Source organism: Dromaius novaehollandiae, chromosome 3, assembly GCF_036370855.1.
Source record: "Dromaius novaehollandiae isolate bDroNov1 chromosome 3, bDroNov1.hap1, whole genome shotgun sequence".
Taxonomy (NCBI): Eukaryota; Metazoa; Chordata; class Aves; order Casuariiformes; family Dromaiidae; genus Dromaius; species Dromaius novaehollandiae.
The window spans coordinates 35,593,267-35,617,937 of record NC_088100.1 but is presented as its reverse complement, the minus strand read 5'-3'; the positions used below and the strand labels follow the sequence as shown (position 1 = coordinate 35,617,937).

General features: G+C 36.0%; 1 protein-coding gene across 6 annotated transcripts in view; it reads right to left on the bottom strand.

Annotated features, from left to right (window-relative positions):
• MYO6 (myosin VI) overlaps window positions 1-24,671 on the bottom strand; it is a 116,521-nt gene that overhangs the window by 43,036 nt on the left and 48,814 nt on the right. For all 6 annotated transcript variants that reach the window (XM_064508685.1, XM_064508688.1, XM_064508686.1 and 3 more), the window contains exons 7-15: window positions 24,125-24,180; window positions 21,798-21,895; window positions 19,874-20,038; window positions 14,098-14,178; window positions 11,256-11,436; window positions 8,195-8,339; window positions 2,270-2,427; window positions 1,074-1,165; window positions 467-539 (exon numbers count right to left, since the gene is read on the bottom strand). In XM_064508685.1, the coding sequence (XP_064364755.1) occupies window positions 467-539; window positions 1,074-1,165; window positions 2,270-2,427; window positions 8,195-8,339; window positions 11,256-11,436; window positions 14,098-14,178; window positions 19,874-20,038; window positions 21,798-21,895; window positions 24,125-24,180 (1,049 nt within the window). The remainder of the gene's footprint in view (window positions 1-466; window positions 540-1,073; window positions 1,166-2,269; window positions 2,428-8,194; window positions 8,340-11,255; window positions 11,437-14,097; window positions 14,179-19,873; window positions 20,039-21,797; window positions 21,896-24,124; window positions 24,181-24,671) is intronic.

Genomic DNA, 24,671 nt, shown 5'->3' with positions numbered 1-24,671 from the left:
CATTTCAAAACAAAAATGCATGAAGGAAAAAAGGGTTTTTTTTCTGTTATTCATTTTATTTTTTAAATGGGAACATGACACTTGTTTTGGGTGTTTTGATTAGTTTTCTTGAAAAATCCAGAAGAAATTCACAAGTCCCAACTGCATTTATTACACATGGTAGGACAACATGGCTCCATTATCAACTGAAGCTGTCATGTTACGAATTTACACACACACACACACACACACACACAAAGCTGTAATATTCAGAACTTTGCTTTGGGATGTAACAAGATCCCAATCTTGCGACTGCAAGTAAAAACAGCCTCAAACAAACATATATACAATAATAAGGCCTAAGGAAGAATTCACAAGGCTACAACGGTCATTAGAAGCATAAAATTGCTAGCACTACCTGTATTTTGCCTACTCTAAGTTTTGCACTCCCTGACATTAATAGTTTGACATTTCAAGAAGTACATACCTATACAGTCCTGATTATCTACATAGTGTACTTCATTAACCCCCAGGCCTTCTTTTTGGTAAAGTTCTTGTTCCTGAACAAAAAAGAATAATAATTTTGAAACAGAAAACACCACTCTCCATAAATTTTTTCATCCACCAAAAAGTTTTTTTTTAAATAAATATGAACACATTATTATTATATACAGCATGAATAAATATGCATTTTAAAATTCTCTGGCACAGCTTATTCTATTCCAGCTTCACCTCCTTAATTATATGCTCAATAAAAACATACATGTTCCTATCAGTTTTTTGATGCCCAATGTTAGTGAAACATATCTGAAGTAGGACTTCTTGTTTGAATATGATTACAAAAAAAAGAGAGAGAGAGAGAGAGTGTGTGTGCATGCACATGTGTGTACGTGCACACGACAGAGTGCGTTCTGGTTGTCAAAAAGTTATACTCTTTTCTAGCATAACTTAATCTCACACAGCAAAAAGACAAATTTGTCAACTGAAATTTTTAACCTGAGCAGAAAGAGCAATCTTACAGAAAATGCTATTTTACTAATAAACAAACAAGAAAAACCCCAAAACACCTTCAGATATAACAAAATATAACATACCTCTTTCAGAATCCTTTCATTAAAAAACTGCTGCAGTTTTTCATTGCAGTAGTTAATACAGAATTGTTCAAAACTGTTGTGTTCAAAGTATTCTGAAAAACAGAAGTTAAAACTTCTGTGATAAACTAGTGTTCCAAGAGTTTATATTACACAGTAAGTGAGAAAAGCTTCAGAGTGTAAATATTTAAAGATCTGTTCAGATTCATGTGTTTCATTCAACAAATAAAAGCTTTTACAAATTTTCAGGTTGCATGTAAGACAGAGGTAAAAATGTTGAGGTAGATCATATTTCTAACACAATTAACAGTCAGCTACATCTGTTAGCAAACCTAACCAAGATGCTAACATAAAATGACGCTGCGTCAATACAGTCATGCATCCACGTTATGACAGGCTGGCACTTGACATCATAGCCTTAAGGACCCAAAAACCTAAGGTTCCCTTTTTACTGTTCTTGGACTATCTTTCTTAGCAGAGTTTCAGCACACCAGAAAACATGCCTAATGAGCCTAAGAGTTCACAGGCCTTACAGGAACCATCAATGCCCACCACTTCCAGGAAGAAACCAGGAACTCGCAGTCCAGCTCCCTTATAGAAACATCCCCCAGGAAACAGTCTCTTAGTTCAAAGACTACTTTTGCCTATCAATTCGTATGCAGAGATCTCAGGACTGAATGAAAACACAGTGTGCACATTCAATGCCTTTCCTAATTTTACTAGGTGGCCACAGTAAGATTCTATGCAAAGAAAGTAGGCGTAAGCACTTTAGCCCTGCTTTTTATCAACACAGCATTGAGAAACAGATTCCTCAGAGTACTGAGTAACAGCTGCTACAGTTAAAACCAGTAGCAAACTTCTAGTGCTTCAAAACAGTATAGGAATGACCACAGGAGAAAAAGTAGTGTCTGTCCAGACACTGAAGGAATCAGAAACCTTTTTATGTCTAGTTTCATACTAACACTTGTGACCGTTAGGTCAGCAGCAGAAGCTCCAGATCTCCTCTGCATTCTCATATCTCAGGAAAACGAGGCATTGTCTGCTCTCTGGATACCCTCTTCTCTTCAGTATATATATCTCACTCCATGCACCACCACCAAAAAGAAAACCCTACCACATTCTGTTTTAAAATTCATCATTGAATCTTTGGTGGAAATAATAGCCAACTAGAAAAAAAGAATTTTTTGAAGTATACTTACCAAAACCAGCTATATCTAAAACTCCAATGAAGGAAGTAGAAGTCTCAAATGGAAAACACTGGTTTACTCTGTTTACTACATGGTCAAAGAGATGACTATACACCGTTTTAGCCAAGGCATCCCGAGCATTGTTTGCTTGTTCCACTTTCAAGGGTACCCTATAGAACAAAAATACAGATGTTAAGTTTCAGAATTCCTCACTCTAAAATACCTGAGATCAGGCCCTAAACTTAAAAAGAGCCTTTCCCATTCTTGTGAATCAGGACACAAAAACTTGAGCTCTGGACCCATGTAGAAAACAATCTTGCCACATTAACTAACTATCTATAAAAAGTATGAATAATGTTCATTATTCTTAGCAGTGAGATGCAGGTGATTTCATTCATGTTTATTAATCAGAGCTATGCTGATGATAGACAAAGACATCTGAAATACACACAGTCCCATCTACAAAAATATTTCAACAAGTTAGTTATGATCAGCCTAATTGCAATAAAAGCTTAAAAAATACAATGCAAGTTTAGTTTTGCTCTGACAACCTTGACCTTATGTTTTCGTAAGGGCTATAACTGAAACTATAGCACTGCAAATTAACTGGTAACAGAAATAAGAAAGTGAAGATAAGGAGTATGTATTCTTATGGTGAAAGCTAGATGCAACCTTAAAATAAGGATTCTTTTAATTCACTAGAAAAAGAGGCCTTTTAAGAGCTGAGAGTTTATCCTTTGTTTTTTTTCCCCCTCTTGGCTTATAAACCTTTACTCTGCACTGGGCCTATTTATTATAAGCTTATATCCCAGTTTAGCATTTATCTCTGTCAGCTGTTTTTAAAACTGAGTCAAAATGTCAAAGGTTATGAAATGCATGACAAAACTGTTGGAATACCAGGCAAATATAAACACATATTTTAGCTATATAAATTATAATATAAATTTAGCTATTTCATGGAGTCAGTATGGAAGGAACATGTTTAGAATGCATATATTTAAAAGCACATCTAACTATCCCATTTCCTGGATAAATATGTTCTGCAAGACCTTCCTCCTCCCCCATTTTTTTAATGGGGTTGAGTTTTACAGAAAGACTACCAACACCAAAAAAAGTTATACTATATACAGCTCAGGAAGTACCTTTAAAAGTCCGCAGAAGACAACTCACTCATGGATAAAGTTTTAAGGAACTAGTTGAAAAATAGCATGAGAGAAGTATGAGAAATGAGACTCCCAACAAAAATGAACTTTGAGCTTTATAAAACATACAAATTGCACTTAGAGCTTTATCAAATTGCCAAAGAATTCAAAAGCAAAATCCCCAGCAACCTCCACAGAACAGAATCTCATCAAGGATCAAAACTCTGCAAAGGATTTTTAGATGTCAATGAAAAACATAAAAACAAAGAGAGAAAAAATTAAACAGAAACACTGACAGCCCCTTGGCCAGACATTATCAAAACTTTATGCACAGGAAGAAGGTCTATAATTTAAGTTTCTTAGCAGAACAACCATGGGTACACAAAGGCTTTGCACAACACTGCATCACAACACTCAGATACATCCAATGCTGAAGTAAATCAAAAAAAGTAAATTTAAAGAGACAGCCTTTACTAAACAAACTAATACAATTTGCAGGAAGGGACAGGGGGAATGTCAAGATTTTTAATCACACCAGTCCTCTTATGTCATGAAGAATATTGGATGATGGTTTCAGCTGCATGCTGAAAGTTCTCCTGTTTTTTCTAAATACATCAATCAGTTGGCTTAATAAAATAAATCACTTCTCCCCATATAGCACCCTGTATTATTTCTCCCTATGTAACATGCCTCTCATATCCTTCAACCACCACAGCTACAATAACAACTAGTATTCAATCAAAGGACAGACTGCTCCAGTAAGGTGGTGGATAATCAAGTATGGAACCTTTCTAATATGCACCAATCTACCTTTAAAAAGTCACTCTTACCTAAACTGTCTGGTAACCCCTACCTAAGAGGTTTAAGATGTCACAGCTGCGGAACTGCTCTGTCGCCCCCTCCAGGTTGTTTTCTTTACACCAGAGTAGTAAGAACTGGCAGGTCAGAGAAGGAAAACCAACACAACACAGTTTACCCATACTGCATCGTTTCCTCGACTTCCCAGGATTCACAAGCACTAAACTCACTCATACTTGCTATTTCTCTCATTTTCGAAGATGATACTTCTGAAGCAGAAATCTGAGACTGTTGGAGGTGACCTCCTATTGTGACTGATAAATCAGGAAACCAGAGACTCCATTCACTAAGGACACCTGCAGCTACATTACATTAAATAGTAATTAGCTTTAACACAATCTCATCTTCCACTAAGTATCTGCTGATTTATCTTAGGGTAACAAGTACTGACAGAAATCTTTTAAATAGAAGGACGGTACCTTTACGTTCTATTCTGATACGTTTAAGAGATCAGAATGCTAATTCCCACACGTCAGCGGCAGACCTATTACACAATACAATATAACAAAATCATTTATGCTTTCTATTGTTTTTAAGTTCATTAAACAACATGGGAAAGTTATACTTCTAGAGCATATAGTTACAAAACAGCCCTATTCTACAAAAAAAATAAACTGTATCAGTATTTCGTAGAGTTCCAGAGAAGTCACAAAACCCTATTATTAATACGAATTATCACGGTATTCAACAGAAATCCACGGAAAGAAAGAAAACCTAACCCTGCAATGTGTTTTGCACAACTGAAAAAGTACATAACCACAAAATAATGCTGAAATTGCACTGAACTAGCAGAATATAGAAGAACATTATTAAAGAATTCTCTCTTCCTGAACAGCAAGAGATACATTTTCCTTCCTCTCTTTCACTTTTTCCCATCTCCTCCATCATATGCTTGCAAAAAACAAGGAAGAAATTCTTCACCATTTTCTAGCTATTTGGGTAAGGCAGCAACACAAAAAACAGATTTGATTTTCATACTGATTTCTTCAGGAAGGTTTCTAGTGATCTACAGTCTGAGGCCTAGGTGAAGCTCTCTCATAGGCTGGATTTATCCTGTGGACAATTCTACCCAATCCCCAAACACTTCCAATCATTTAACATTATTCAGGTCATTCATCCAGACCAAGTAAATCTGTCCATGGTTCTCAACAAATAGGGGAGAGAGAGCAGGTGAAGTGATGCCCATCAACCACTGTCAACCAACCAGATTGCTACCTCACAAATAAAACAGCCTGGATGAAATAACCCTACCTAATGAAAGGGCTATGTAATTCAAGAATACAAGCAGTGTGTTTTCAACTTGAGAAAAAAAAAAGTTCTAAAAACTGCAAAAGAAATACATCCAGAAATTTAGAAAGTGACTAGCCTTCCAATGTGTTTTCAACACAGACCTCAGTACTATCACAAAAGTGCATTGGTCAGCCATTTGGTAGGAAATGTGCTGCTCTAAAATAACCCACCTTGTGATGATGGAGTTCTGTCTGAAAATCTTCATGAAACGGGTGAAGCTGAATAACAGAGTAGTTACAGTGCATTTACAGTTTAAGAGGTATACTGGATTTTGAATAACACCACATTATTTCTCTCCATAAATGAAGTGCATATGGACAGCAAATACATCAGCCAAAAAGGTGATTATTATGCTCTTTTTGGAGGACTAACAAGGACAGACAAATTCAGTGCAGCTGTCAAGTCTTCTTGGCAGACCAGTGTATATTAGTATTTAATAAATCCAGGGAGACAGTATTTAGCACCACCCTCCTACTGCTCCTCGTTGGCTCTATTGTGCAGAGCAGTACAAAGCTTTTGTTATACTCTTGAGCATAGCAATTTCAGCTGAGCTATTTATTCACTGTGACCTACTAGCAATCACATGATCTACTTTTACACAAAAAGTCCCTAAGAAAGAAAGAAAGAAAAGAAAAGAATAGTTCTTGGGGCTGCTGGAACAAAATAAAACAATGTACTTGATTACTATCAGAATCACACAGAGGTTTAACAAATCATTTCTAAACCGGGCTACAGTAGCACATTTATTTAATAATTATCTAAAGCTGTCCCAACCACCTTCCTTGCACATACAGTAAGCCACATGGGAAGAACATATTATTTATGTATGTATGTATCAGCATATGTTTGCTTTTAGCTGCACAAGTTTAGAAAATGCTAGAGAAAGAGGTTTAATGCAGTAATCCTTTGAGATGGTGGAAGAAGTACCCTGAAATCTTTTTTACCATCCACAAAATAAACACTGGGGGAAAAAATCTGCTGGCACAAAAACGTAACTGCTTGTGTACACAGACTTTTGAAACAGTACACTGCTAATGTGTGTAATGTCCTTGGACTTACTAGCATGAATATGCTAAACAGATGAGATCTTTACATTCAATGTAAATTCAAAGCTGTAACAAAAGTTATACGTATGTATATATACCACAGCAAATCAGAGCTATCCATAAATACCTCAGGTGCAATGAGATAGTAAAAACAGCCAAGCATCAGAGATGACTTGTTCTTAAGAAACCTTCCTTGACAGGGTCACTTGACAAGCGCTGAGTGGGAGGCAATATATGTGATATATCTTTGTGCAGTGAGGCTTTTGATACTTCCCTCCCAACATTCTCAGTAGGAAACTACACAGACAAGCTTTGTTTATATGTTACATGCACAAAAGATGCATGAATATGGGAAGATGGACAAAGAGGGCTGCAACTATCATCTCTCTACTACCCTTCAATTAGCGCATCCCAGCCGTTAATGCCATCTGACAGCAGTCAATGCTACACTGCACAGCCTCTGCAACAAGAGATGCATAAAAGTATCCTCAGAATTTCTTGAGGCATGCTGTAGTTACCAGCATCAGCATCCCTCCAGAGTACTTGTTAATCTATTAACATATCTAATTTGCTGTGTAGCTTAGCAATTTAACAGGTTTACAGCTGTATTTTCTTTGTCCTCACAATGCATTCACTGGTGTATAAGAGGCTTTGTAAAAGGCAAGGGTGACATATTCAAAGCTGCTCTTTTTCACAAAAAAAGACCATCTTTGTCAGACACTGTACAAACAAACATTCTTCTAAATAAAAGTTAAAAAATCCCAATGACCAAACAACAACAAAACAAGCAAGTCTGAGTATAAAGTTTCTACAAATGCACATTAGCTAGCTAAAGATATAAATAGATCTGTGTATCTCAAACTTCTGTTAATAATTGTCAGTTCAAAATCACCATCGCTTACATAGTAGAGAAACACATCTAGTTGTTTCTATTTTGAAAGGCCTGACAATACTAATCTTCTACACTCTCATGTTTTCACACTCTACACACCATTAACTAGTCATCTTAACCGCCCTTCGCTAATTGTGACGCAGCTCATACTTGCAAATGGTCAAGCAGGAGTTTCTGATCATTCTCCACTTTTTCATGTGGATAAGGGACCAATTTTGTAAGAAGGTGGCTCCCAAAGCACAGCCCAAAGCATTTGGCACCAGGCTGGACACCCAAATCCCAACGGTAACCTCAAATAAGCTCTTGCCTTGTGGGATGGGAGGGGGGAAGGGGAGGGGCCATCTGCTTAGGGGGTCCCAGCTCAAAGCATAGGGCAGTCCTGGGGTAAAGAGTTTGTTTCAGCAGTGCTCTGATAAACTCCCTAGCACTTTTTTTTTTTTTTTTTAATCCTTGAAGCTGCTGTGACTTCCCCACTTTGATTATCCCGAGTCAAATGTGAAAACTGCTGTCACAGCTGGGTTCTTTACTGTTCCCCGCAGCAAGGATGAGGGACAGCTTCCGAAACAAAGCGGCACAGAAGCAGGAGTCTACTTCTACAGAAGCAGAGAAGAACAGCGACGCTGGGACAGACTGCAGAGGCAGAGGAAGAGAAGGCGGGCGGCGGGGGCGGGGCTAACGCCCGCCGCGGCCGTTGGCGCGCGGCACTCACTTGATGACCGTTCCTTTGGCGCCCCCTGCCGTGGTGAGCATGACGCGCGTGGTGAGGCTGCCGCGCAGGTCGTCCTCGTCGAGCCCCAGCAGAGCGGCGCAGCACTCCAGCGCCTGCCCGCTGCGGTTCTTCAGCGTGCAGCCCCCTGCGGAGGCAGGGCGCAAAGCGTTAGCTGACGCCCGAGTTACGGAGGCAGCAGAGCCAAGCTCTCCATCAACAACGCAGATGTTAACCGAACTATACGACTTGACTTTCAGCTTTCGCGAGGCTGCTTTTCAACACAGGGCACATTTCTGACAGCCAGAGTTGGTCGGGCTTAGCAGAAGAACAGCAACAACAAAGAAAGTCTGTGTGTGAAATAGCACACTACGTTTTACACACAGAGATACTTTAAAAAACAATGCAAAAGCTGTAAGGAAGCGCAATTCACTTAATTCAGTGCACCGTTTAGGCAAATACATAGCTTCTGTCTCTGTTAAATTAGCACATGTAATAATAAAATAATGTATGATTTGCTCAGGTAAAATGTACATACTGGAATATCTTATTTAATATTTCTTTTTGACTACAGAAGGTTAAAATGCGCTGCATTGCAAGGCAAGATTTTGCCATTCCACAGTGTATTTCTATCACTTTTAAATCCTATTTGATTTTTCAAATAAATCTCAAAAGAGAATGAAGTCCCCTAACTTGGTATCACTCAAAGGTTTCCATCCATATTTCTGCAAAGAATGCTCGAGCTTGACCTAATAGATAGGTTTTGCCTGCCAATGGCCCAAGAGCATATAAATAAACCACAATCTCTTCAGAGTATACTTTCTTATGTTAATTAAACAGCTGCAAATTTGGCATTTTTATAGAAAATTCTAGGAAATGAGGAACTGGCAGCAATATTGCCATGAGAACTAGAAATAATAGCAACTTGAATGAATGCAAGTCCACATCTGGAAATGAATTCATAGGTTACAGACATGAAGAGTCATTTCTCAAAAAGAAAGGCATCAAATTTTGTAGTTCTAGAACATTGTTCTAAACATGTACTGTTCAAAAGCTAACAGAAATTCTGCTTTTAAAAGAAAGAACTATCCCAAAAATACAGAAGTTGAGAAAAGTGTTAATACTTGGTAACTTACTATAGTGATTTAACCTTTCTGGATTTAGATATTCCTGTAATCCTCCAGGCTTCCTTGCTATACATAGACCAATAACAGCATCAGGCATGGCAGACTCCTTCCACATCCTTTTTCAGATACTGATATGTACATTTTTCTAGATGAACAGTTCAAAGGTGTGCTTTGTTCCACTCTGCTCTATAATCTTACCACTAGAGCTTATGCCACTACTACGGGTTCACAAATCCTTAACTAAAACACTTAAATATTTTGGCAAAATGTAACTCTTAAACAAAAGGACACATGCCAGGATCACAACATCTATTTCCTGATATTCTCAGGAAAATTATTGCTACAGGTAAAGTGAAGAGACCAGAAGCGATAAAGAACTAGTCATTCGTTACTTTAAGGAATTGACTGCAGAATGACGTTTATTGAAACAGGGATGAAGGAGTCCTTATAAAATTAAAGCTTTTGTGAAAAACTCATGTATTGTCTTAGGAAGTAATCTGTACAGCACTGAAACATCACCATCAGACTTGCAGAAAAAAGCTTTTGCTTGGCATTTCCCAGGTTTCTGAAGCAGCAACAAAACTTTTAAGGGCTTCAGGTACAGATGTACTTCCACAAAACATACAAGCTACCTTCCTAGAGCAATTCAAAAGACCACCTGTGTCTATCCATAAAAGGTGGGAATTAGAAAAAAGCTTGTATTTTCGATGAACATTTTAAGAGCTTAAAAATGTACTCCATAAAATATGAATGTTGACAATTAAAGCCAACAGAGAAAACTTTGCTAGGTCTTCCTTTCATTCTCTAAATTTAGACCTTCTACACGTGCTCTGGTTCCCCTTCTCATTTCTTGGCCTCTTGGAGCACCCTCTCCACTCATACTCACATCTTTTTTACTCCATCATGCCTTATACCTTTATCCAATCGCAAATCCTGTCTCAGAAGGCCCATACGCCAAACTGCCAACTTGTTGCCTAGCCCTGTCAGTCTACTACCCTCCTTCCCCACTTTCACATCTTCCCGGATTCATTCATGTTAATATGCTATATTCAGTCATCTTCACTGAGATGGGAAGATCGTAAATTGAACCTAAAGGCTAAAAATAATTTAATTCCTCATTCAAAATGTTCTTTAAGATGTTCTTTTTTATGTCTTTTCTAACAACTTTACACAAGCTTGGCAGTATCTATTCATACATGAAACAGGACTAAAATGAACTAGGTACATTGCATCTTGCAACTCAAGATAAAGATCTACACAGTCTTATTCAGAGTACGCCCAGACTGGGAGTTTCTTCAGTTCCTTCAAGAACACGTGCATAATAGTTCTCAACTTACAAAGGCTGATTTCAATAGTAAGGTAAATATTCCCAAAATACCCATTGCCCTTCCTCAGCCTTCCTGTGCATTCTACTACACAGCCCCAGCTACTCTCATACCAGTTTGTTTTGTGAGTAATATCTTCAAATTAGGAAGATTACACTGACCTCCATTTTTACTGTAACTTTTCCTCACCTCTCAAAATACTAAAAAGAAGACATTTCTGGAAGTCAAAGGACATAAAGCCTTTCCATACAGACAGGGTTTCTAATTTCAAGATGCTTTTGTGACATTATCAAGAAATTCAATTTTAACAATAATAGAAAATATCCAAGTACAGTTTGAAGAAACAAAATGTCTCTTTTCTTCACACAAACTTTGCACAGAACACTTTCTTGAGCAATTTCAGTGAGAGCCTACTTGCTTCTGGAGCATGCAAAGTACAACTTAAAAAAAAAAAAAAAGTAAGTAAACGATCTCAAAATGGGGTGAATTAAGGCTGAATTACCCTTGAACACACAGCAGTATTCCAAAGCCATAATTCACATGGGAAGGAATTATCTGTATCGAGAGACATTTTCATTACTTTTGCAGAAAATATTTTATGTTTCATCTTACCTGAAGTGCTCCCAGCTTCCTCAAAATCAATATTTCCAAGGTGAAGGACACCAGCCACTACTCTAAAAAGATCAAGTTTTTCTGCATCATCCAGTCCAATCTTTCTCATTGCTGTGCACATTCTGTTGAAGTCTCCATGATCATCTAAGAGTGGATCCTTCAAGGAACCTGCTTTAAGGTACTATAAAACAACAAGACAAGCCAACAATTCAGTAAGTGATTTTCAAGAAAATGTAAACAATTATTTCCAGTCAAAACTAAAGCATGACAAAAAGCATACAAAGGCATGCAAAACTCAAGCTAAATAGAAAGAGATTACAGTTTGTCATACAATACAAACTTTGCAGGTAGTCTAATTTGTTTTAATTTCTTGATACTTTGAAGCAGAGTTGGAGAGTTTGACAGGTAAGGACAGAGGAATACAGGACAGTAAGCAGTGGAAAGGAAGAGCTAAGGGAGCTGGAGAAGCACTTATACTGAGGAGTGCTTCCTCTAGTAGTTGAAAGAAAGACTACAGTGCTTGTAATAAGATGGTAGAGTGGGTTTGACAAGCCATGGGAAAAGAGTACAAAAAGGCAAATCAGAAATGGAAAAGAATGAGTATCCAAACAAACTTATTTACAGAAATATACTTGTTAATTTTTGCTGGGGATTAAGAAACAGTAAAGTTGTTTCCAATGTTCTAAGGGTTAAAAGAATACCACCTAGGTTTTAAAATATTCATTTAACATATTGCTGATTGTCCTAATTTAAATGCATCAAAAGACACTTTAATTGTGATCTGTTTCAAAGAGTAGATAGTAAAGTATCTGCATGCAATCAAAAGACTAACTGAACATGCACAGGCTAATTTAAGTTTTACAATGACATTAAAATGCTTTCAACTAAACAGATTTCATAATTAACTTTAAATAGAAGCCTAGTTAATGTCAAAAAGCTAATGTGATTTTTATCAAAACAAAACACATGCATCTGAAAAATTCACTTCACACAGCATTTAGACACATCAATAAAATTAAACTACATTTCTTAATTATGTAAAATGATCACCTCATCTTCCTGATAAGAAAAACACAAAAATAATTTAAGTATTAATTGACTATTCCAGTTACTTTCTTAAATAAAAGATATTAATATTTTTCATAAAATCACAGCAAGTATTAATTTCTGACTAAAATACCTAGACAATGCAACAGACTTCCTATTTAAGTAGCTAGGCTAAGTTTTAATGTCATTGAAGTGTGATGCTATTACTTCTTCAAATTGCCATGGCCGTAACATACAGTTATTACAGCATCATTTGTTCCACTATTTAATGTCCAATATGTATTTTTGGATTCATTCTTTCAGTATGTTTTAGTTTGGACGGACACTTACTTCAAATCAAATCCATTAGAGGACTCATTTTATGACAGAACATCAGATCGTAAATCAAGTAAATGACAGAAGATTGCATAGGTCCATCTTCCAGTAGCAAAAATAAATGAGTTTTGATACTTTATGCCTGAAGAGCGCCTAGACTGCCTTCACTACAGAGACCATAATAAATATGTATTTGAGGCAAATTAGGTAAACTGAGGCAAAAACTCCCAACAATGTCTTAGCCTATACATTTGACAGCATTAGGTATTTACCAACTTTCTGCCTCACAGTAATATCAAATTAGTGTTTCTGCATCTCACTCTCCACCATCCCTGATGATACAAAATATCCTACATTCAGACAAAAGAAATTGGCATTATGTGCTCAGTATTACAACATATGAACACTAGAAAGCCAGGAGTGTATTTCACAATGCTAAGCTGAGCAAAGGAAATATCTATACTGTCTTCCTGTGTGCAAGCTCTGAACAAGCTCAAGCCCAAGTTCTCAAAGGTAAAAAAGATGGTAGGGTCACGGGGGAGAGAAGGTCTTGAGTAAACTTATCTTTGTATTACCCTACACATGGATGTAGCTTGCCCTGCTACTGAATCACAACTATGGAAATGTTTAAACAAAGAGATAATTTTCCAGCTTTGCAAATGAAAATTTGATACTTTATATATGAAAAGATGAAAATTGTACTGGACAGCAGAGTAGAAGTATAATGAAGATTTTAAAAAATTTCTAATTCATATATACTATTAATTCAGATTAACTTCTTCAGTGTCCTCATGCAAACAAGCTCAAAGGCTTAGTGATTTAAATTCTGGTTATTCTAGTTCTAAAAGGTGTAAGTGTAATAGGAGATGGAGCGGGGTGGGGGAGAATGGTGTGAAGTTTCACACTTTCCTCCAAGAAATGCCATGTTCTATCATAAGAAACAGTTCATAAAAAGAAAATATCTCCCAAAAAAAAAAAAAAAAAAAAAAAAGATACTGGGGATTTACTCATCCTGGAAATGAAGCTGTATAAATGTTTTAAAAAACAGTTTGGGATATCATTCCAAATATCCAGACAGTAAAAACTTTGGAAAAGTGGCTATGGAAAAAACTACTGCTTCTAATCTATTCCTAACAATACTAAGATTTTTAAAGAAAACAACAAAAAGTCTTGGACTGATTTTTGCTTTCTACAGAGACATGCTGCATCATTACATGTTATACTGTTATAAGAATGAAAAGGAAACAATTTTATATAGTGTTCCATTCTGGATTTTAGCATGCACATTAAAATGAATTTCTAGGATTGAACTCCAAAACCAGAGCTCTAAATATGCCAGCTTTGACGGCACAGCTTTAAACCTGTGAAGATGTGTAAAATGAACATTTCATTCCACACTGTAAGACTGTAATCATCATTTTTTACTCTATCTGCATCAGTAAGTAATATAAAGTAACTGAAGATAGGAAACACACCATACCTCAGGGCTCTTCCGATTTTGCAAAATCTGCTTATCTGTTTCTTTGGTAGCAAAGTATCTGGTACAGCCGCGATTTAAATACTACAACAATAAAAAAAAAGAAGAAAAGCATACCTGATTACAGACAGCAGTAAAAAAAATACGCTATTAATTAAGGTTTGCTTTACGTAGCTTTATTTCATTGTAAGATAGCAACAACATGCTAGGTGTTCAGAATTCATTCCTTGAAAATGTATTTATTTACATCTGTGGAGTTACAGAAATACAACAGAAGCAAACTTCCACTGAAAGCTTTCCAATTTTGACAGCTAAAGTACTGTTTGCTACAGTGCAATATTCATTGTGTTAGGACCCACTATCTTATCTTTGCTTGACTCCACTAAACCTACTAATGGAGACTGGGATTATGTAAAAAGGCAATTAAAATTAGGAACCACAAAAGTACATTTTCTAGCCCATTCATAATACTGAACTTTAACTCCACCAAGCTGTACAACAGTCTTTAAGTCATATATAAGCTTTGTATAATGCATCTGTGGGGAAGGGGGTAGAAAGTCAAGGGAGTTGGTGATACTATCTCTAATACTAAAAATTAGAGTTATCACATTTTATACAGTTTTATGGTCATTTTTTCTCACCAGTGATATAATTCTAGGGGTAATAAGAAACATAATTCAATAAAAAGTTTGAAGAGTATTACAAACTTTTAATGTGGTGCAAGCAGAAGCCTATTCAGAATCTGGCTTCTAGTATCAATCCCGCTGTATAATAAAGGGAATAGTTCAAGCATTCAGAAAACGACTGACACTTCCAGGAAAATGGTATCACCAGCTTTTTCATTCTGATTTGTTCAGCTGAAACTAGGAACTCTGTCCAAAAACTATGTAAGAGCCCTTTGTCTGAATGATGTGAACTATGATTCTCTGCTCCAGTTCACCAACAAAGATGTTTTCAACTAGGTGAACATAGGTAATTCTGTACTTCGAATAAAATTATATACAAAGTTCTAAAAAATAAAATATTCTCCAAAGGACTTCTAACAGCAGAAGGAAACTAGGTCACAAATTTAATTTAATATTAAAACACAACGACAAGAAACATTGTTTGAGATTAAGTTTGGTGTTTAATGATTTTGAAAGCTTTACTGTATCAGCAAATAAGAATGCAAAGCAGAGTAGATTTTAAATACAACATTATATGCCTGTATTGCAGTACTTAGTCACATGATCCCAGGAACTGGGGGAGGAGGGGTGTCATACTTATCAACAAGAGAGTGGAAACTTATCTGACAGACTGAGAAAGTGAACCAGCACAGTATTCAATAATTACCTATGTAGGAGACAACGGATCACAAGACAATACCTTTCATATGAAAACTAACAACTCAAGTAAACATACATACTAAATTTAGGAGAAATTGTATTTTTAAAGCACACAAGAACGATGCAACTTGCAATAGTCAGGTATAACCTTTAAATATCACTGTGCTTTGAAAAAACAAAAACAAAAAACTGAAGGACAGTGCCCCATTATAACTTTACTGATCCAAACATATGGCAACTCAATTTCTTCTCTAGAAATTAAGATCTGAAAACATTCAGCTTGTCCTGTCCATCAAGTATACTCCAGGTGCAGACTCTTTCAAAGCCACCTGGTACAGTCAAAGCCACCTGGACCTACTCAGTGGCTGGGTTCAGCACGGGATTATCTAATGGCTTTGAATCTCTGAAAACTTCTGCAGGGAATGCAAAACATGGGTAACCAGGACTGTGTGTGTGTTGGCAGGAAGGGTAGGTAAAGATAAGAAAAGAAACTTATAACTCTTCATAGTCCTTTGCATAGCATATTCATTCTTCCCTGGCAGAACTGCAGGGGAAGGAAGGACTAACAGAGAGGTAGTCTCCTGCCAAATTCCAGCAAATAGCTTAGGCAGGTGTGGCTGGTGCAGTCATCTTGGTTCATGTGCCCATAGCAAGTATGCACCTATGCCTAGACAGCCAAATGCATGAAGAGAAGATCTTGGGGGATCATTTGAGACAAGGGGAGGCAGGGCTACTGGAGGAAGAAAAAAGCATCAAGTTACACAAGTATCTAAAAAAACTCTTCTTTTTTTAATAATGTTTCGGTTCCATGAAAAATGAGAAATGCCTTAGGTTTGAGATGGTCCTGTTTTGAAGTTAATACAGTGAAGAGAAACCAGGCATTGAGCAAAACACATCTGAGTCTTTGGACCTAAGCTGACTCTAATTTGGACTTTGAGTTGATAAGCTAAAAACTGTAAGACAAATGGCACAATTGTAAAGACAAATGGCCCTGAAAATTGCATCTTTAGGGGCTGATTTTTCTAAAAAATAATAATTTAAGATCAATTTTGCCATAGACTTCTCTTGTCATTCCTCAAAAAAAATTAGCATTAATATCGAAATACTGATCGAACATCAAATACTGTTAACTACTAATATCACCATCTATTATTAGAAACTTGAAAGATGATATTTCTGTGATAATTTCAACAAGACACACATGCAATCAATAAAAAATGTGGTAATAAAAAGTGACAATAACATGATTCATTAGAGTCATTTTATCATAAAACCTGAAGAAGGAATTGAGAAAGAAGAACAAGATGGAAAAAAATAATCCTGACAAAAGTAATACAAATTCAAGAAAAAAAAATTAAACTTTTACAATTTAAAAAAAAAATCTCCTACAGATTGATATTTCATGAAAATATAGTGTAATATGACTAAACTTTAAGTATATTAATATTAATTTACATATAAACAAAGATGTATTCTCTGAGATAACAGTAAAACGTATTCTCTGAGTAAGTTTCATTTTATTAAAGGAAAGATCACCTACTTTACCTTCAGAACGGAAAAAAAAGTTTAAATGTTAAAAATCATTTTTAAATGAACATTTACAGTGAATCTTTCACAGACAGCAAAGAACTCAGAATTCAATAATATATACATTAAAATATACAAAAGAATGTGGCATATAACAACTGCATAATAAAGAAGAAAGTTTTGAAAAGCAGTTCCACATCATACAAGCATTGCTTGTCAGGTATGTTTAAAAGGAAGACTCTCTTAGCGAGCAGACGCAGTTTTTTTTTAATAAGCATCAGACTGAGCGTGCACTGGACAACTGAGCAAAAATAGATGGACTATAAAAATATTTTAACTTTACAAAATAAAGAAATAATCATAAGATGTACTGTCATCCCTAGCCCCTAAGAAGGCCTCTGAGGAAGAAAGGTAATTTGTCCTAAAACACTACCATGGCTTTCAGGGAGCAGGATCATCAAGATACAAGAATACAAGTGTGTGATGGGTACTATATGGCATTGTCACTCTGTGCCTGCTTCCTGACTCATCAGTATGCACTGAGGTGGCCAGCCAGAGAGGCAGCAGCAACCTATTACGTGATCAATCCACAGGCTGCCTTTCACACAATGAGGGCACCAATTTAGGTCTCGCCTATGCAAGCACTGTTTTGTACAAAAGTATAGTAGAAACTTCCTATCTTTAAGGCTTCTAGTCCTTTGCTGAATTTTGATAAAATTGAATACAAAAAGCTTTGGGGAAAGTAACAGATAAGCACAGTCTGACAAGTTTTATTACTTTAGAAAACCAAGTAGGAAAAAACACCAACAGAAAACCCAATGAACATATTACCATATACTGTGTTAGCAGTAGATCTTATTCTGTTTAAGATATAGGAAGCTTAACAAAGATGACAGTCAATTAATACATGTTCTCAGAACTCCACACGCTCTCCACGTTTGTGTTAGAAAAGCTCTTACAAGCCTCAGGCAGGGACTTGTTCGGCATGCTCTAGGAATACACAGATTTCTGCTTCAGTCAGACTCCAAGCCAAGCGCAAGACAAGAGACAATGGACAGATGCAGACAAGTGACAGAACAAAAGCAAACACCTGACTACCATTTATCAGCAGGATGCACAGTCACCTCAGCACACTGATTTACCGATCTTTGTCTCCTTTTAAATAGAAACCAACGAAGCAGGTATTTGTGGATGTTTACAGTTCAAGTATCATTGTCAAAAGGAAAAAAAATCATCAATATGATTATATATGAATAATTAAATATCACGTAATGGAAGTACAGGGTGATTGAAGGCAAGAGTCTTCACCTTACTAGTAAATTGAAGATAAAAGTATAGGATGAAAATCAGCTTAGGATGTTGAAAGTGAAGATGGAAGCTTCCTTTGAAGGGAAACAGAAGGGACAGTCAGGAAAACAATGAAAAACAGCCATATCAGTGAAGTTGCTCTGGTTGGATATGAGTACAACAATATTAGTTTCTGAAGGAAAAAAAAAGATGACTGCAATAATCATGGTGTAAAACACTGAGAAATTAAATGAGAATTTAAAAATAAAGGAAATGGGAATGGGGTCACTCAGGCAAAGAGAAAAGCTAAAAAGGTAGAGAGGAAGAGAAATTTTTGACCAACAAGAAGGAAAAGGAAAACAGAAAGAAAAGTCTCCCACGCAGAAGTGAGAGAATCGCTTGTCTTTTCTGAAAACAATTCAGTGAGATCTGAACAGCTACAGAAGTGGAAGAGAAAGGAGGAAAGCTGGGAGTAAAAAAGTTAAATTGAAGAAGTAAAACACAACCTACATTTCATCCAAGAATTCTACTATTCCTCCCTAAGTCTGGATGACAAAACTGTGCAAACTATTACAAATGTGGATCTATGTAGCAGCATAACACACTATTTCATTCTCAATTCCTTTCCTAATGATTCCTAAAGTTCTATTCTGCTTTTTCTCTGCCACTGAACAGTAAGCTGATAGTTTTAAAAAAAGCATACACAACAATTCGAGTGCTATTTCCTCCATTTTTTTTTTAAATCTATGATCATTTAGGTATAGTTACGTGTACTACATTCAGCATTGATTTCATTCACATTTTGCTGGCCTTTCCATGACTGGAGTGACTGGAACAGTGACAGGTTGTAGAAAGAAAATTCAGAGATAAGTCATCCTCAGGAAAGAATGACATGGAAGAAAAATAAGAGGGAAAATCATGCTTAATGAAAAGAAGTAATCTTGGCAGTAAGAGCTGAGCATGGGCTTCAGGTCAAATGGAGAAGAAAAGGAAAGCTTTCAGCCTAAAGGGATTGATGGGTCTTATCATGTTAACTGGAGTGACCAAGAATGACAGAGGAGTATGATGAGAGCAACGGCAGAGATTCTGAACTGGAGAAAATGGCAAATACTGAGATAAGAACAGACTACATCAAACAGAACAGGAAAGAAAAAATAAGTGATGTGAAAGTGTAACAGAGACGCATAATCATGTTTGCCACCATGGTGGTGATCCTAGGTGGGAAATGTAAGGAAAGAATAATTCAAAAGATAGAAACAGAGGATGCAATTCCTCTAGTCTTCCTAAATGCATGGTAAGAGGAGGAAGGAATAAATACTTTTTTTTTTCCCCTCATAATTTAAAGATGGGTTACCCACAGAACAGTTGGATCACGGAGGGACACACAACACTTTACACCTCAAGAAGAGCCCATAACAAAGTTACTAGCAACTGAGTATGCAACAGTACATTTTTAGAAAAAGCAAAGATTCCTCAATTTTGAAAGGAAAGAAAAAAGTACCAAAAATCTTCCAATATGGAAAAAGTGGCAGGCAGGCAGCCTTTTATCAGGATCAAATAAGATAATAAACTAACATCTACATTAAAAATCCATGCATGGCAATATGAGCAATTTTAGAGTCACTGACTCCAATACTCACCCTAAAGTTGTCAGGAGAGCTTAAATACAGCTTTTGCCTAATGTCTTCTGGAGCACCAGCACAAAGCCTGTAAAAGATATGATAATTCCTCTCTTCTTTGCCTTGTACACAGATCCTCGATTTCTCCAGAAGGTAATGGGATACAAATCCACCAACCACTGAATTCTAGGAGGAAGAAATATTTTTTGATTATTTCCAAGTTAGGAGTTTTCAATTTATATTTGTCTGATCATAGTTCTTTCAATGGACACTGCTCAGAGAAGATCAAAATATATCTATACCTAACCTGTATTAAGCTTAAAAAAGAAACTGTTATCTTTACTATAACTTTTTTTCCCTCCCTTTATTTATTGCACGTGCATACATTCCTCTAATAAGAAGGGTCTGCTTCATACCCACAAGCAGAAATTCTTGGTAGTTCCTGAAGACAGCTCTGTTATAACCACCCTTACACTTTCAGCTGACATCAGAAACTGCCATTATAGTGCTGTTACAACTTGCTACATTTCACTGAGATTCTTGCAAAAAAGAAAAAAGGGGGCAAATTACAGAATACACATTTGGACAACATCTTAGAAGAATATGAGTAAACACTTCTGTTTCAAGCATTTGCACTTATTTTCTGAGATAGAAGTTGAACGCAGTTCTGGATGTAAACTTGGTATGTGCCTAAACATATCTTAACATTAAGGAAATCCTACTCTTATGGCCATTACGGCAACTAAGACAACCGCACTGACTGTTAAGTTTGACCATGCCTAGGTAGTCATTCATTCATTCAGGATGCCTCCGTGTTGTACTTGTATTGGACTACATATGGCCTAATACGGCCACCAGGACCCTTATGAAGTCTTGTAAAAAGGGGGCTCAAATAAACAGATTAGTCTTACACTGGAAAGCTGAAATAAGCTGAGTAGTTCCTGAAGATATTCTGAGTGCTATTTGCTTCACTTGAAGCAATTAATGCTTCATGCTAAAACACGATGGTTAGTTGATAGGACAGGGATGCATCATGCCAAATGGAAATTTGGGGCCCTTTCCATGGTTTTGTTAATATGAACTGAACCAACAGATAAAGTCCCTCTCCCCTTGAAGGAGTTTGGTTATTTACGATCCAAACAGTTAAGCAAAGATCTAAAGTTTAGTTACAGAACCGAGCAATGAAAACTTAGGATAAGACCACAAGCTAAAGACCAGATGGTGAGCTCCAACTCCGCATGAAGGAACTGAAACAAATTGCTTCTTTACATCCTCAACCAACACGACAAAGATGAGGAAGCACATACATAATCTCTACAGGGTTGGTCAACAAGTCTTCAGCTTGAATGTACTGGACAGACACAGTGACCCTTAACTGTGGAATGTGTGTATACATAAACTTTCCAAACAAAACTATGCACAAAGAAAGAATTCTTCCTAGGCTACACAGTGAATAGTACTTTTGACACAAACCAATTCCACAACTTCTGTCATATACATAATATGATGTAAGGTCCTAAAATGTCAAACAAATGCATGAAAACATGAATATTTAATTTAAAAAGGCAACACGTTTATATCTGTTTGTATATAATAAGTAACCCATGCTTATTTATGAATTAACGGAATGTTTAAATGCTTAAGAGCAATAAAGTTATTCTTTACATATGCTTTCCCCCCTGCCCTTGCAATGAAAGGGACTATTTTTGTTCTTTTGTGGAGAAAGTAATTTTTCCACTGGCTTGACCCACAGTTTTCCACTAGTCACAAAGTACTCTGCGGCTTCAGTTTTCCTTTCAAGCTGACAGAACACAACCTGAGGCTGGAAAGCAGGATAGTTGCTACATGGTGCAAGATAACCAAGTCAAGTATATTCAGCCCACTTCCAGTCTAGCATTTCCATTTTAGGGCAAAACCATCACTATCTGTATCAAAATACCAGTACCTTCTCATTGAAGTGAATTTCTACAAATTTCCCAAAACGACTACTATTGTTGTTGCGAACAGTCTTTGCATTTCCAAAGGCTTCTAATAGGGGATTTGCTGTTAAAAAAAAAAAAAGAGGAAAAAAAAGTTAAAATTTGATCAATAAACTATTGAAAAGAGAGAACAAATGCATGCTAATTATTCAAGGTTCTTACTGGGAATAAGGTCTGACTGTTAAAAAATACATAAATTACCTATTAGGAATAATCAATTTTGTAAATTGTACTAGATGTACCATGGTGGAATTTACAATAAAGTAAATGAAGTGCTTAAATATCACACAAACACTGCAAGGTTTTTGAATCGATACTCTTAAGAAATTCAGAGACTATCACTGAAAATGATTCAGTGATATTCTCTTACAGGAAGTATGTAAATAATTGATATATAAACTACATGAGATAACAGACAATTTGAGACTTCCCAAAGAATTGTCATTCATAAATCTAAATTACCCACTTATCCCACGAACAAACATGCTAGCTGAACATCATGCATACAACGTGTTAGATCAATTAGGAATAAAAAAAAGTATTAAAAGTGTGTGTTCATTTCAAAAACAACTTAAAAATGCTTTCTTAAACATTAGCTCAATTGAGTGATGTTATTTTTCACTGGCTGTAGATTTCAAGTGGCCTCAAAGAAGAGCCCTTACAGGAAGTGTGACAACACTAATGCATATATATTAAACATGCACAATTTAAGCAGATTGAAAATGCTTATTAGTTATGCAACACAATGCTTCTGAAAGACTGTATTTTACTAGCTCTGAAAATCAGCTCAAGATCTAAGAAAATTACTTTTCTGATATGCGCTAACAATAAGCCGCAGAAAATATCAGCAAGATATTTTAAGGTTTTTAGTTTCCAGCATGTGTTTTTAGCAATCTGAGCAGAAACTCAGATTTAAACCTCCATTGATAACTGTATACAAATCTGCTCCCACAAAAATTAAAGTTTGAAGGAATAACTACAATGGTTGGATAAATTAAGGGTGATAATGCATCATTTATTAGCACAATCTGCATTAACATTTTTGTTTTGGCTAGGTTTGGGGTTTTTTTTTTTAAATAGAAGTGTATGAAAATGAAAATCTGATTTTCAAAATTGCCATATTAAGATATCTTTGATAACTATTCAGACATCCAAAAATCTTACATAATATTAAAATTTTTGAAGTATGGTTTATGAATAAAAAAGATGGCAGAAGGTCTTTCAGATAGACTAAAGGTTCCTCTAGTAAAACAGATGCTGTGAGCATGCTCATTCAGATTGTGCTCCAAAACTTTAAAATTCATGCATCAGATGCTGTTTTAGATTAAAAATACTTTTCTAAAAATACCTACAAGTACCAATTAACTTTACGGCATATTGGGACAGGCATTATCCAACTCTTGGCCACTTTCTGAGTTCCTTTAGCACACAAGGGATTTCATGAACAAATTGGTTTAAGCAATCCTACAGCAACAAAAGATTAAAGTCTGCAGTACTTCTTTTGAATAATCCAGTGGCTCGAATTTGAAAACAGAAACATTCAAAGTAAACAAAAGCAATTTTTTATTTAAGAAACACTGTGAGGGCAATTAAATTCTGAAATAAGTCTACAATAAGCTACAGAAAACTAACATTGAGAGCTGAGGCATTTTGGGGAGTGGTTGGGGGTTGGCTGGTTGTTTTTGAGACATTTATGTTTATTCAAAAAGTTATTTCCTGTGGAAGTAGCAAGTGCCTGTAACATTAAAAAGACAGAGCAGATGTTCAAAATTTTTGGCTTTTTGGGGGAATCTATTATAAGGATAGACACAATAAAGAAGAGATGACAGTGTTAATTCAAATTAATTGCTTTATGACAAATAGATGTAACAGATGACCCAGAAGACTGGGCAAGAGTTTAAAAGAACTTCATTGCTGTACCCATCTTTGAGAACTTTATGGTGGGGAGGAGGAATTACACCTTTCTGGTACCAACAGTACTAATGAGAACATAATCTTGTCCTTGCAGACTTCATACAGTGTACAATCCAGTCCTGGATACATATATGTGTAAACTTTCACACTTGAACATTTTCTAGATCAAGGACTGTATGACATTACACTAAGTAAAAATAAAGCAAATCACAAATAAGAAATAACTTTCCAGAAATTATTATCAAGGTAAACTACTGGTAAATTATGCCCTAGGAAGTCTGATAACATTATCAGCCTTGCTTTTATTTATTGTTGTTTAACATTTCAAATTAAAAAAAAATAAACATGTTGGAACCTTTAGTTTAATAAAATACAATACCTTCTACAATTCTATCATCAATATCTTGGCCAGTACCATAGGATTCTGTCAAATACCTGTAGAGTAAGATAGAAATGATTGATACCTTCCACTTTTCAGTTTACTTAAACTCAACAGGGTTTAGCATGTTTGTGCAACATGCATTTGCTAAAGGGAAAATAAATTAATTAGAAGTTTCAAGTACCTAAATGCTTTTAAAATAAACATAATCTGGCTCTTCTTTTGTTAGAAGAAAGATACATTCTTGAAGACCTCAGATTTTTTTCATTAATTCCAGACACATTTAGAAATTACTTTCAGATATTCATATGGACATTACTTTTTGTATAAATATACTGACTATATTACCATGCTATCTGTATTTTATTATTAATCTCCATAAGCTCATGAATGTTCTCATATATTTCCTGAAGTTAAGATTATTTCCATGCATACAGCTTCTGTGTTCCTCGCTATCAATATTAATGAAAATCCCACATTTAGACTGTGAGATAGGAAATTGCAGGTGCATAATTAAGGTGAGCCTCAATTTAGCAATTGAAGATGG